The 13,917-nt window shown below is 39.0% G+C and overlaps 1 protein-coding gene across 6 annotated transcripts in view; it reads left to right on the forward strand.

Annotated features, from left to right (window-relative positions):
- The window catches only part of HELZ (helicase with zinc finger), a 169,778-nt gene that overhangs the window by 98,232 nt on the left and 57,629 nt on the right, over nucleotides 1-13,917 (forward strand). For all 6 annotated transcript variants that reach the window (XM_081317976.1, XM_081317978.1, XM_081317977.1 and 3 more), the window contains 2 exons: nucleotides 8,670-8,848; nucleotides 11,722-11,840. In XM_081317976.1, coding sequence (XP_081174102.1) covers nucleotides 8,670-8,848; nucleotides 11,722-11,840 — 298 coding nt within the window. The remainder of the gene's footprint in view (nucleotides 1-8,669; nucleotides 8,849-11,721; nucleotides 11,841-13,917) is intronic.

The following is a 13,917-nucleotide window of genomic DNA, read 5'->3' on the forward strand; positions in this document are numbered from 1 at the left end:
TGCTGGAGTCTAGCTTGTAGGATTTTAAACATAACTTTACTAGCATGAGAAATGAGTGCAATGGTGCGGTAGCTTGAACGTTCTTTGGCACTTCCTTTCTTTGGAATTGGAATGTAAACTGATCTTTTCCAATCCTGTGGCCACTGTTGAGTTTTCCAAATTTGCTGGCAAATTGAGTGTAGCACTTTTACTGCATCGTCTTTTAAGATTTTGAACAGCTCAGCTGGAATACTGTCACCTCCACTAGCTTTGTTGTTGCTCAGCTTTTCTAAGGCCCACTTCACTTCACATTCTAGGATGTCTGGCTCGAGGTCAGTGACCACCTCATTGTGATTATCAGGGACATTAAGCTCATTCTTGTATAGTTCTTCTGTGTAATTTTGCCACCTCTTCTTAATCTCTTCTGCCTCTGTTAGGTCCCTGCCATTTTGGTCCTTTATCATGCCCATTTTTGCATGAAACGTTCCCTTCATCTCTCCAATTTTCTTGAAAAGATCTCTGGTCCTCCCTATTCTATTGTTTTCTTCTATTTCTTTGCACTGTTCATTTAAGAAGGCATTCTTATCTCTTCTAGCTATTCTCTGGAATTCTGCATTCAATTGGGTGTATCTTTCTTTTTCTCCCTTGCCTTTTGCTTCCCTCCTTTCCTCAGCTATTTGCAAAGCTTCCTCAGACAGCCATTTTGCTTTCTTGCATTTCTTTTTCTTTGGGATGGTTTTGGTTGCTACCTGTTGTACAATGTTGCGAACCTCTGTCCATAGTTCTTCAGGCACTCTGTCTATCAGATCTAATTCCTTAAATCTATTTGTCACCTCTACTGTATATTGAACAGGGATATGATTTAATTCATACCTGAGTGGCCTAGCGCTTTTCCCTACTTTCTTTAATTTAAGCCTAAACTTTGCAACAAGAAGCTCATGGTCTGAGCCACAGTCAGCTCCTGGTCTTGTTTTTACTGACTGTATAGAGCTTCTCCATCTTTGGCTGCAGAGCATATAGTCAATCTGATTTCTGTGTTGACCGTCTGGTGATGTCCATGTGTAAAGCCGTCTCTTGGGTTGTTGGAAAAGAGTGTTTGCTATGACCATCGTATTCTCTTGACAAAATTCTATTAGCCTGTGCCCTGCTTCATTTTGTACTCCAAGGCCAAACTTGCCTGTTATTCCAGTTATCTTTTGGCTTCCTACTTTAGCATTCCAATCTCCCATGATGATAAGGACATCATTTTTGGGTGTTAGTTCTATAAGGTGCTGTAGGGCTTCATAGAACCGGTCAATTTCATCCTCTTCAGCATTGGTGGTTGGGGCATAGACTTGGACTACTGTGATATTGAATGGTTTGCCTTGGATTCGAACTGAGATCATTCTGTCATTTTGAGGGTTGTATCCCAGTATTGCTTTTCCTACTTTTTTATTGACTATGAAGGCTACTCCATTTCTTCTGAGGGATTCTTGCCCGCAGTAGTATACCTGATGGTCATCTGAATTAAATTCACCCATTCCTGTCCATTTTAGTTCGCAGATACCTAAGATGTCGATGTTTAGTCTTGTCATCTCTTGTTTGACCACGTCCAGCTTTCCTTGATTCATGGATCTTACATTCCAGGTTCCTATGGAGAAAGAATCTTTACAGCATCGGACTTTCCTTTCACCACCAGACATATCCACAGCTGAGCGTCCTTTCGGCTTTGGCCCAGTCGCTTCATTCTTTCTGGCGCTACTAGTACTAGCCCTCTGCTCTTCCCCAGTAGCATATTGGACGCCTTCCGACCTGAGGGGCTCATCTTCCAGCGTCATATCATTTTGCCTTTTGGTACTGTCCATAGGGTTTTCATGGGAAAGATACTGGAGTGGGTTGCCATTTCCTTCTCCAGTGGATCACGTTTTGTCAGAACTCTCGGCTATGACCTTTCCGTCTTGGGTGGCCCTGCACGGCATAGCTCATAGCTTCATTGAATTACGCAAGCCCCTTCGCCACGACAAGGCAGTAATCCATGAAGGGGAACAATTTGATATGGTCCACTGAAACCCAAGCTGCCATTTAATTATTTCAGATACAATGCAGGTGATTGTTTAAGAGCCATGCAGTTAGGAATTCTTTGAGATTAAGTACTGAAAAATGTTTCACTTCAGTCCTTTGAAATTTAATTGATTTCAGAAACTTATCTAACACATTCAATAAGAAATTGTTTAGGCTCCCTGTCTAATGGAGGAATGGTCTCTTTGGAAAAGCAATAGCTTTGGAAAAGCAATAGCAAATGAGTAGTGTTTCTATTTTTAGAGATACTACGATTGCTTAAATGTTAATTTTTACGCTTACCATTATATACGCTTACTGTGTATAATTCTACCCTATCATTTTGATTACAAATAGAGAAACAAAATTTATGTTCCTCATTTGCCCCTTTTCCAGACAGTTTGCCAAACAGAATTAGAATTAATAGTTTTAGGAATAAATCACAATAGAATTGTTTTCTTTTTTCATCTGCAAGAGAATAAGGAATCTAATGGATCTAATCCATCTCCTTAGATTTCATTTTCATACTAGTGACCAGACTATGCTTATTATGAAAGATGCTTTAAGTGAAAACCCATATATATAGTATATATCACCCCAGACACTATTCCATACTTTATAGGGCACAATTGACCTTTTGCTGCCTTCTCATGTCTGCTGTCTTGTCAGATAACAGGGATGTTTTCATAGAGGACTCTTACTTTAACTAAATCAAAGCCCTAGTTTCTTTGAAGTATGCTTATTTCTAAGCTATGAAATGTTCACAAATGTTTTCAAAATAGCTGTGAGAAATAGCAAGGCAATACAGTGGGAAGTGTTACGTAACTGCTAGTTGCAAGACATTTGTTATGCTAGACCTGAAGTATAAAATCACCTTGCTTAAATCACTGTTGTCTCACCAGAGAATTTGAATTTTTTCATCATAGACTCAATTCAACTAAATTAAACAAAACCAATTTGAAAAGTTTTCTTATTTATTTAAAATCTAAATTATAGTGATCCTGAGATTGGTCACTATTTTAAAATAAAGCTTTTTCTAAAATTACAATCTGGGGAAAATAAAATCTTATGGAAAGAAAATTTGTGAATAAATCAAGGATATTATGTGGCTTAGCACTTTCATTGTGCTTGATATAACATTGTTGATGCGTGGTTCTGAGCTCAGAAAATTCCTTTTATTTATCAAACATAAATAATAACCATGCATGTCAGTGAACTTGTACAGTTCCTCCCCTTCCGTTACTTCATGAAATTTGTTCAGGATCCTCATCTTGCCATTCTGCCTCAGTTTAGGAAAATACCGTTGCCCTATTAACAGTGTCTGGTCTGCTGACATACTGATAACAATACATATGAAATATCCATAAAATGTAGTCGATAGTCTAATTTCTGAATAAGATTGCAACCATCCACAGTCAGATTACAATGAGCTTAATAGGAATGTTTTGTAATTTGGGGGGGGGGGAGAAATTGGATCATCATGTGCATAGGTGTTAAACGCTTTGTGGACATATTGGTTGCTTATTTACATATATGAATGTGCTAATTTGTGTTACTGGTGTTTCCTTGGAGTGGAGTGACCTGAGTATAACAGACAGTCCTTGACTTGAAATCATTCATTTAGTGAGCATTCAAAGTTACAATGGGACTAAAAAAAGCAGCTTATGACTGTTTTTCACATGATCATTGCAGCATACCCACGATCACATGATCAAAATTGGGATGTTTGGCAACTGGCTCATCTTTATGACAGTTGCCGTGTCCCGGATTCATGTGTTCCCCTTTTGCAACTGTCTGACAAGCAAAGTCAATGGGGAAGCCAGATGCATTTAACAGCCATGTTACTAACTTAACAGTTGCAGGGATTCATTTAACAGCTGTGGCAAGAAGGGTTGTAAAATGCGGCAAAATTCACTTAACAGCTGTCTCGCCTACCAACAGAAATGTTGGACTCAGTTGTGGTCATAATTTGAGAACTACCTGTATAGGAGCAAAGACATCCAAATTTAAAGACAGGTAGCAATGTCTGTAACAAGCTAGCCTGATATCTCTGGCAAGCTAGCTGAAACAAAAGGAAGCAAGTTTAAGGTGTGCTGATTGGGTTTTTCTATGCATTTGTCTTTTGCTTTACATTTTGTGTCTTGCACGTCGTATATCTGTCATACAACCCTGTTCCTTCCTTCTTATTCTATATATCTGTTAATGATAAGACTTCTGTTCATTGTCCTGCTAGCTGTATGTCTCTCCTACATGGACTCTCTGCTTTATTTTCTAATTATTGTCTCTTCTTCTTCTTCTTTTTTTAAGCACATTTTGCATGACATGTAAATATGTACTACTGATCTTTGAAACTGTAGTTATAGCCTGCAGCTTGATTTCACCACATTAATTTGTTTGCTTAGTTTGGGTTGAGTGTTGTGCTGTGGATTTATTTGTTGATTATGGGACTATTGTCACTCTATTCCTTACTCGGATGCATTTTTTTCTATGTGTAAAAAATACAGAGTAAGAATAATTCCAAAAGCAATAAATAAGCATTTTTTCCTGAATGCTTCATATCTATAAAATAGTTCTAGATGTGTCTGTGGTGTATTAGTGAGTGTATACACTGTGGTTGGTTTTCACTTGTAAGCTTTCTGTTTTATATGAATTTACAGTAATAATCTGAATTATGGTGAATTGACCTGTAGATATCTGATATGAAGTGCGATATCACTTGGCAGCAAGTAACTTTTAAACAATGCAATTGTTAGGTGCAGCCCATCAGCCTTCTCCATTTTGGTGCATTCATAGCTTGGAAGACACCTCTTAGTGCATATCTGTGTGGCAGCCCATAGGCTGAAAGGTTGCTCAGCCAGGTGGTAGATCAAAAGTTAACAAACCTTTGGTGGCTGGGTGCAGTTTCCAGTGATGAAACAATAATACAAAATGGGCATATTGGGGCTTTCTGCTTTTTCATGAATCTGGGGAACACAGAGATTTATTTTTATTTTTTAAAGAAATTATATTAAGCTACAAGTTTTGTATATTCTAATTTAAATATAATTGTCAGAAAACTGTGATGGGATTTTCAGCAGTTGAAGTTGGAGGGGCTCTCGGGGCTGTATAACCAAAGAATTTGGGGCTGGCCTGGGAATGTGAGCTGCATAATCTTCTAGTCAGACATGTCAAACCCGAGGCCCGCAATGTGTTTAGATCTGGCCCGCAAGCAGACTAGTAGGAGGAGGTGATTGAGTAGTTACTTCCTCACTTCTTCGGGTGTCTTGTCAGTGGCAGGAGTGCTAGAGAGGATGGGCAGCAGAAGCCCCTCCAACACATGGAGTTGTACGGCAGCGGTAACTGCAGGGGCGGGTGGGGATGGGTCTAAGACGACTCATAGTGGCCAGGTGGGCAGGGCTGGGTAGGTGCAGCCGGCCTGGCCCCACTGACTCGGGACGGCTGGGTTGGCACGGAACAAGTCGCACCTTCTAACTTGACGTGGGGACAACTTGGTGCCCCACAAGCTCCTCACCTCCCCAAACTGCCTTTTCCCCCAAGCCCAGGCATGATTGGCAGCTTGCCAGCTCCGTTGTGCATAAAAGTCTCCAAACTCGGAATGGGAGGTGTGTGCGTGTCTGCGCGCAACATGCCAAAGGAGACATTCTTTTCCCAATCCCAGACATCCAGGCATTGGTGTTTCCCTGTCTGGTGCCCCTCCCGGCAAAGCAGGCGGTAGAGGGCGACACTGCTGCGCAGGGAAGTGTGAGTCAAACTCCCGCCTTGACAAATCTCTGGAGAACAAGAAGAGGAGGTAGGGGAGCAGCACTCCCTGGCCTTGCATGAGGGAGGCTGTCCCTTTTGAAAGGGAATCTTTTCGAGAAGGATGCTGGCTTGTTGGGGCAGCCTTCCCTCATGCAGCTCCCTGCCACCCCTCCTCCTTTCCAGAGATTTTTGTAATTCAACCAAGCACTTTGGTGTGCTGTGCTGTGCACACACATGCACGCACACTCCATTCCAAGCTTGGATACTTTTATTCATATCTGAGCTGGCAAGCTGCCAATCATGCCTGGGCTTGGGGAGAAGGACCTCTCCTCCTATGTAGATAAAATCCCCAAACCTGGAATGCAGTGTGTGCATGTGTGTGCGCGTGCACATGCACACGGCTGTTGGCAGTTTGGGGAAGCAAGGAGCTTGTGGGGCACCGAATTGTCCACACGTCGAATTAGCCAGTGCGACTTTTCCGTGCCGACCTAGCTGTCCCGAGTCAGCAGAGTTGGGCTGGCTGCATCTAACTGGCCACACCTGTCCAGCCATGCCCACTTGGCCATACCAGGTAAGCCGCACCGAGTGAGCAGCGTCGAGCTGGCCACACCTACCTAGTTGCTGCGACCCAGCTGTGACCACCCAGCCACGCCCATCTGGCCCTTTGAGGGCAGCCATGATGCTGAAGCGGCCCTCAGTGAAATTGAGTTTGACACCCCTGTTCTAAGAGATGAGCAAAATACCTTCTGGGGAATCTACACACAGTGTCCAACGTCTACCAAATTTACATGCCATTTAGTGATCTTTGGGTAGTTTTATAATATGGGAGGTTAACAATAAGTAGCAGAAATGTTATTTTTGTTGAACTGGTTTATGTTAATAATGGAGTTCAGCATGGGTAAAAGAAGAGAAAAACAGCACAATGTGAAATTTAGTGCATACTTGTAATCATATAAAACATTCTTGTTTGTTCATTGGATGAGGAACTGAAAGTGATTGTTAGGATTGGATATGCAAATGCAGGTGGGCCTCAGTTAATGACCACTCATTTAGTGACTGGTCCAAGTTACAGTGGTGCCAAAGGAGTGATACTTAAGTCTCCTGTGCCTGGCAGCAACCACTTCAAGCCTCACAGTGCTAATGTCACATCATACTGAAGTTTTGTATGCCCCCCCTCCTGGCAGGAACTACCCACACCTCTTGCGCTGGTGCCGCACCACACCAGACCCTTGTACCCCCACCCCTGTCCTCCAGCTGCCACCCTGAGCCTTGATGTCCTTGTGCTATGTGTTACCCCAGACCTTCACATGCTGTCCTTCACCCCTTAGCAGCTATCCTGAGACTTGCTGCACTTGCACCGTGCATCTCAAGCCATCTGTACATTCCTCAGCCCCCCTAAGGCAGCAGTCACTTACCTTGGACTTGCAACTTCCTATTGGCTTGCCCACTGATTTTGATTATTGGAAGCCAGAAGGAAGTTGCAAGGAAGTCCTCGCTTAATGACCCACAAACCTCGCCTAATGATGGCAATAGGGATTGCTGTTGCTAAGCGATGCAGTCACATGATAGAGCATTTTACAGCCACCTTGCTTAATGATAGAAATTCTGGTCCCAATTACCATCATTAACCGAGAACTACCTGTAAAATAAGATTTGGTTAGCTTGGCTGCCATCCTCTTAAATCCAGGAGCCTTATTTCTGACATAAAATCATAGAAATACTGGTTTTAATTCTATGTCTTGCACAGGAAGTAAATTACAAGGGTAAGGAATGGGACCTGGCTGTTTAGAGCAAGGTTGGCTTTTTCCACTGATGTACTCAGGTTCAGCAAAAGAGCAAAATATAAATATTTTGCAAGTTGAATATGTAAAAGAGCATATAGTGTCAAGTGCCTGGGAAATCAGGAGATTCAGGCAGTTCAAATGAGCCTAAAGTTTTATTTCAAGCTTAAGCTCTCTACAAGAATCTGATCAACTGGCCATTAAGGGAAATGAGTGGGAGAGAAGAGAGGCACAGAGACTCATGACTTATGACATGTTTGACCCGTCCCTTGGGCTCAGCCTGGTCATCTCCTACATATAGATGGCTAAGGCAGTAGCAGTGAGTAGGAAGAGCTGAACTATTAAGGAAAGGGCTCGCATGAGAAATCACAGTGATTAGTATCTGTAAAATGAAAAGTTTGAACTCTTATTTGGTTCACAGGAATTCTGTTTTACCTAGGAATATAGCAAGTCAAGGAGCAGAATTCAGAGCAGTTCCTTGAAGACCGAATGTTCAAATCTGCTCATGGACAATGATAATAACCTTGTGGAATTTTCCAGTTAAAATTGAACGTAGTTTATAGCGTGGTCGTTTCAGAAATGATGATGATAATGCTTAACACCATCATCAACTGCTTTTATCAGTTATTAGGTCTGTATAACGCTTCAGATTCTACCTCTAAAAATTGCTTGAGGTTGCTTTCCTCAAAAAAAGCAGGACTGGTTTATGGTATTTCAGATAGGTGCTGCTTTCCGGCTTCCACGTGCTCTCTTCCACGAAGCCCTCTTTGGAGATGGAAATCTGACCTTTTGCACGATCCGTTGCCTCCCGCACTAATAACCTGACTCCAGTAACCTTCTGGTGGAAATAAAACATATTGTTATTGAAGCTAATTAAGGCTAGGTAATCATATGTTTGCATAAATGTAACCTCGCTGGACCCTGATGACCTGTCACACAATCCTATTGGGGAGAGGGCTAACTAGTTTTACACTGCAAAATAATGCATATAATGTTAGAGAATTCAGTGTACAAGTACATTCCTTTGTAGTTTACCTTGCTTAATAAATAGTGTTCAAAAGGCAGGAGAAAAGTTAAGAATGTACTGCTGCAATATTTTGTCCAAAAATAAGATCTTTTCCTCTTTTCCAGGGTTTATTTCAGAAATCGTTGGGTAAAAACTGTCCACCCAGTTGTGCATCAATACTGTTTGATTTCAAGCACACATTCCACCTTTCAGATGCCCCAGAAAGAAGACATTCTTAAACAACGAGTAGTAGTGGTGACTTTGAATACTTCACAATATCTGTGTCAGCTAGATCTTGAGCCTGGTGAGATAATGTTTTATAAGGAATTATTACTGCTCCTTTCTTTTCAATACGTAGTTCTCGTGATCTTTTTCTACAAGAAGTGAAAGCTATCACAGATTTATTTTGTGTGACATTCTGTGTGAATTGAAAGCAGTGAGAAAGCAGAGATATATTAGCTCACTTTTTATCTACATAAAGTTATATACATATTAATTTCTATTTATGCATATCTTTATCGTGGATCTTACTTTTCTATAAGTAAAAAGAGATACGGTTGGCAATTTGAAAATCAGCCAAATCCTGTCTCTTTCCTAGTAAATGAAATAATATTTTAGGGTTTAAAGGGGCTTGATATTAAATTGGTATGGCATAGATTAATTTCTCAGAAGCTGTGGAAGAGGGGGTTATTTAACAGACCTAAGTGTGGCTCCTACCTTTATTTTCAGTTGGTTTTCATGAACCTGGCACAGCTTTGATTTTTTTCAGAACATTTGACATCAGAGCTTCCACCATAAGTGGAATTGACTGTAAATCTGGCTTTCTATATTGATCCGGCGTAAGGATTTTCTTTAAGTGAACTGTGGGTGGTAAGAAGAGCTGGTACGATCTCCTTATGAATTATATTTAAATGTTAGATCTTTTATGATATATTTAATCTGTGGGCATTATGAAGAAAGTGGACAAATTTGCTGACTTCTCATCGATTTTTACTAAAACTTTTAATTAGTTTTGTTTTTCATCAGGGTCTGAAGAGACCAAAATATTAACTAATTAGAATTGTTCTGCATGTAAACTGCTCAAACTTAGTTGTTTGAAGGAACATAAAAACATTTGTAATAAATAATAAAATGATATGTTCATGGGAAATAATCCATAAGCTGTAAATATATTTATGTAGGAGTTTGTTCAAGTTCTGTTCAACCTTTCTTTGCTGTAATTTCAACACGTTTCTCTAATATATTCAATCTTATATATTTCTTGCCATATAGTATGAATTTAAAAATGGCTTTCAGATATATTTCCATCTGATCAAGAAAGTACTTCAGTGTTGTCTGATTTGCTGTAATATTTTCACAGCACCTGTCAGGACCCACCCCAAACCACGTCTTAGGAAGACAAAACTCTTGGGGCCAAATCTTAGTCCAAAAGAAATCTTTACTATGACATGCTTGGTTGTAGGAATACAAGACAGGACTTAATATTGTTCTACAAACTAAACCCTTATAAAGAGTTCCCGGTTCAACCCCCCCTTAACCCCATTTGGTCAGTCCCCCATCATTTACCTCATATCATCTCTCTCGTGGGAAAAAGGAACTTAGGACCTTTTATGTTTATTGCTCTCTTCCGTGACACAAGCCAGATGCTCCTACCCTAACCCCCCCCCCCCGTTTGGTTCCCCCAGTTCAAAAGGCTTCTCTTTTCCTTTGAAATGCCTAATACAGGCTCAATACACATTCGTTCCCTCCTCCTCGGGAGATGGCAGAATCCATGGAATAATGTTTTAAACATACATTTATGAATATGATATAAATGGATTCTGACAGCACCTCTACTTTCTTCACTTTTCCATACATGAGTAATGCTATTTTTTGTTAAAAAGATAATTCATTGAGATGTAATTAGATATTCAGAAGTACCTTGTTCATAATAATAGTTGAAGTGCAATAAGCAGTTGAAATTTTAATTATAATATCTTTTAAGCTATTTTTCATATGTTATGAATATCAGAGGCAGTCTCTTCAAAACTGAAATTATCTGTTCTCTGAATGAATCTTTTGTATACTTAGTTGTATATTTTCTCTTTCTCTTCAAAAATCTTTGTTTCAAATTTTTAAATTTGAAAAGTGTTATTTTTCCCTAACTGGATTTTATTATTTATTTGTATATAAATTAATCTGTTCTTTTCCAAACATACCTTGCATTCTGTTTTGACCTAGATTATTTCTACCAAGTATTCTATTGATAAAAAAATAATACACACACACAATGTCAGGAAAAGAAAACTTGTCTAGGGAGTTAACAATTAAAAATTTAAAATGCAACATGTTATATATTTCATTTTAAGCCAGATAGCACCAGATTACAAAATCTGGTAAAATATCTGCTGGATATCATCAGAACTGAGAGATTAACAGGAAACATTCCAAAAGTATTCCAGTGTACTCAGCAGTAAGTGCAAACCCTTTAGCAGTCAAATAATCTGAAAACCTAGAGTGAAATGTGGAATCTCTATAGATCACTGCAACTCTTTATCCTCTACCTCCAATATTAATGCACACCACATTTCTACAGGGGCATAGTTGGGATAGAGGACCATCTAATTATAGGAAGATAGTCTTAAGTATATATCTGTCTTTTAATTTCTAATGTTACACTCTCCCCGCTCCTGGTGCACTAAAAAGGACAGTCACTTCCTTTCCAGAATAACAAGTCAAGGTCTCCAATTGAAAACATCAGAAAAGAAAGCAGATGACAGACAGTTCAGACAGAGATGACAGACATTATTCCCATATTCAATATCAACTTCTATCTCTCTAATATGTTTCCAGGGAAAGCAGAAACCAGTTCTCTTATAAATAATGTGTTTCGTACATTTTGCCTTACTTCTTTGATACTTGAGTGTGGATGAAAAAAAGGAGTTATCAGGGGATACCTTTTGCTTGTCTAAATTTTTAACTTGTCATTGCCTCACAGGAGCAACACAAATATAACAAAATAACAAGAAATAAATATATTGACTTGAAATCGTTTATCAAAATTATCTTATCAAAGACTTTGTGTTGATTAGAGCCAAGACTGAATCTCGTTCACAGGACCGAACCTAAATATTTTCATAAGATTATCACAGCTTTCATTGCTTGCTATTTAATATTTTGTCCGTGTCTGCTTTGTAGGTTTTTTTACACATATTCTGTTGGATGAAGCTGCACAGGCAATGGAGTGTGAGACTATTATGCCTTTAGCACTAGCAAATAAATATACAAGAATTGTGCTGGCTGGAGACCATATGCAGGTAATGATGTCTATTTCCGAACTTATCCCAATTTTTTAAAGAACACTAGCTCTGTTTGCAAATTATAAAGTGTAGAAGAATGATTACATCAACAATTATTTTGGTGTAGGATTTAAGAGAATAAAACATAAATCAGGAAGTGCTTAGCTTAAAATCCTGCCATAGGTTTTTAGTTCAAAACTACTAAAAGCAATTGACAGGAATATAGTGACTTGTTAGACTCCCTGTAACTTGCCTCTATATTTAGGTAAGGTAGGATAATATTCCATAAGTGATAAAGGAATACAGTGGTAGATATACGTTTTAACAGAAGGTTGAAGCACAAACATTAAAATCTGGATCCAAGTGTGGAATCCATACTTGTGATTGTCTATGGAGATTCTCAGTCATCCAGGTCATGGTTGTCCTGTTTCAGTTCTTCAGAAGCTTCTTGGATGAGAAGTGAAACATCTTAAAGGAAAAACAAAGTCCAGTTTTCTTTTGGAAAAAAAATCACCTTTGGGATATGTTTCTGATTACTTACATGGTGGTGAATATCTTATCCAGATTGCAAGAGTTGCAGGATCCAATCTGGGTCAGTCAACGAGGCCAGAGGTTTAATCTTCTTAGTCTTCCATGGGCTCTAGCACAAGTCCAAAAGCTTGGATGACTAAACCTCTGGTCCCGGTGATTGACCCAGGTTGGATTCTGCACACAGATATTTGCTTTCATTCGTGAGACTGTAAGAGTTGTGTTTTTTTTCATCCTAGGCAGTCCCATAGAAAGAAAGCTTTTTAAAATAAAATACTTGTCGCTTAACATTAGTAATAAAGGCCGGAGATAAATAATAAATAAATGTAAATGCTAAAACCTGTATTTCCCTTAGTAAAAGGAGCAAAAAAGCTACTCTTTCATCATGTCTAGTGTGTCAGTGGCTACTGAAGGAAAGCTAGCCCAATGAAGGAGATTATATAAAAGAATAAAAAGTTTTTATTGTTAATTACTGTTACTTAACAATAGGTTTAGAGGTAGACAGTGGTCTGGTGGAAAATGGGCAGATTCCATTTTAAGTAAAGGTCTTTTCTGACTTTCCAACGATTTCCTTATAAACTTTTCCTCCTTGACTCTACTCACAATCTGAATGATGCTTGTTTTCCCACAGCTTCTGTTTTCCCACCTCTGCTATTGTGGCAAGTGGCAATCAGTCCAGGTCTTTCAGTACAGCGTTACATAATCCCTTTTATTTGCATAGGTTAGTAATCCCACGAACATTTTGCATCAACTGCAAATTCCACAAACATTTCAAGGATGACTCCCCCCACACACACCAGGTTGTATTAGTTGTAATTAATGTGTGGATAATTATCCTGAGTCCAGTTAGTTCAGGAAGAGGCATAGCTGACACACTAGATGTAATTGTGGGAAAGGCAGACATTCTACCAACTTAACCATGGTGAATTAGTGACAATTGAGGAGTAAGAACCACTCCCCGACATCAAGCCTTCTTTAGCATGGGAAAATGCGTATCTCATGTAATATGGCATTGATTTATGTCCCATTGGAACAGTCCTACATGCACCAATGTCATTAGCCCTGCTTACTAGATGCTTGTCCTTCCTGGCTGATTAAATCAGTATCCTTGGGATCTGCAAGTTGAAATTTTTATGGACAGTAGTGTGAAAAATATCTCGGCCCATAGCAGAATCTCTCCTTATTATGCAAGACATAACCTCTGTTAACTGATTTGGTCTCAGAATCACATAAGAGAAAATACTGTAATACAGTTATTAAACTAACAAGTGATAGGCAAAACTGAAATCGCTACCTAAAAGTGAGATTCGGTAAGTTTTAAATAGAAAAGAGTTGTTATCAAAGACCTAATCTACAAAAAATAGTAGAAGAGAAAATATGGATAATAATCTTTAATAATCTTTAAAAAGGAAAAAATAGTACAAATAATAATAATAATAATAATAATAATAATAATAATAATAATAATAATAATAATAATAATAATAATAATAATAATAATAATAATAATAATAATAATTTTATTTGTATACAGTCCTTCTCCCGAAGGACTCAGGGCGGTGAACAG

Source organism: Vipera berus (assembly GCF_964194415.1).
Source record: "Vipera berus genome assembly, chromosome: 2".
Taxonomy (NCBI): domain Eukaryota; kingdom Metazoa; phylum Chordata; class Lepidosauria; order Squamata; family Viperidae; genus Vipera; species Vipera berus.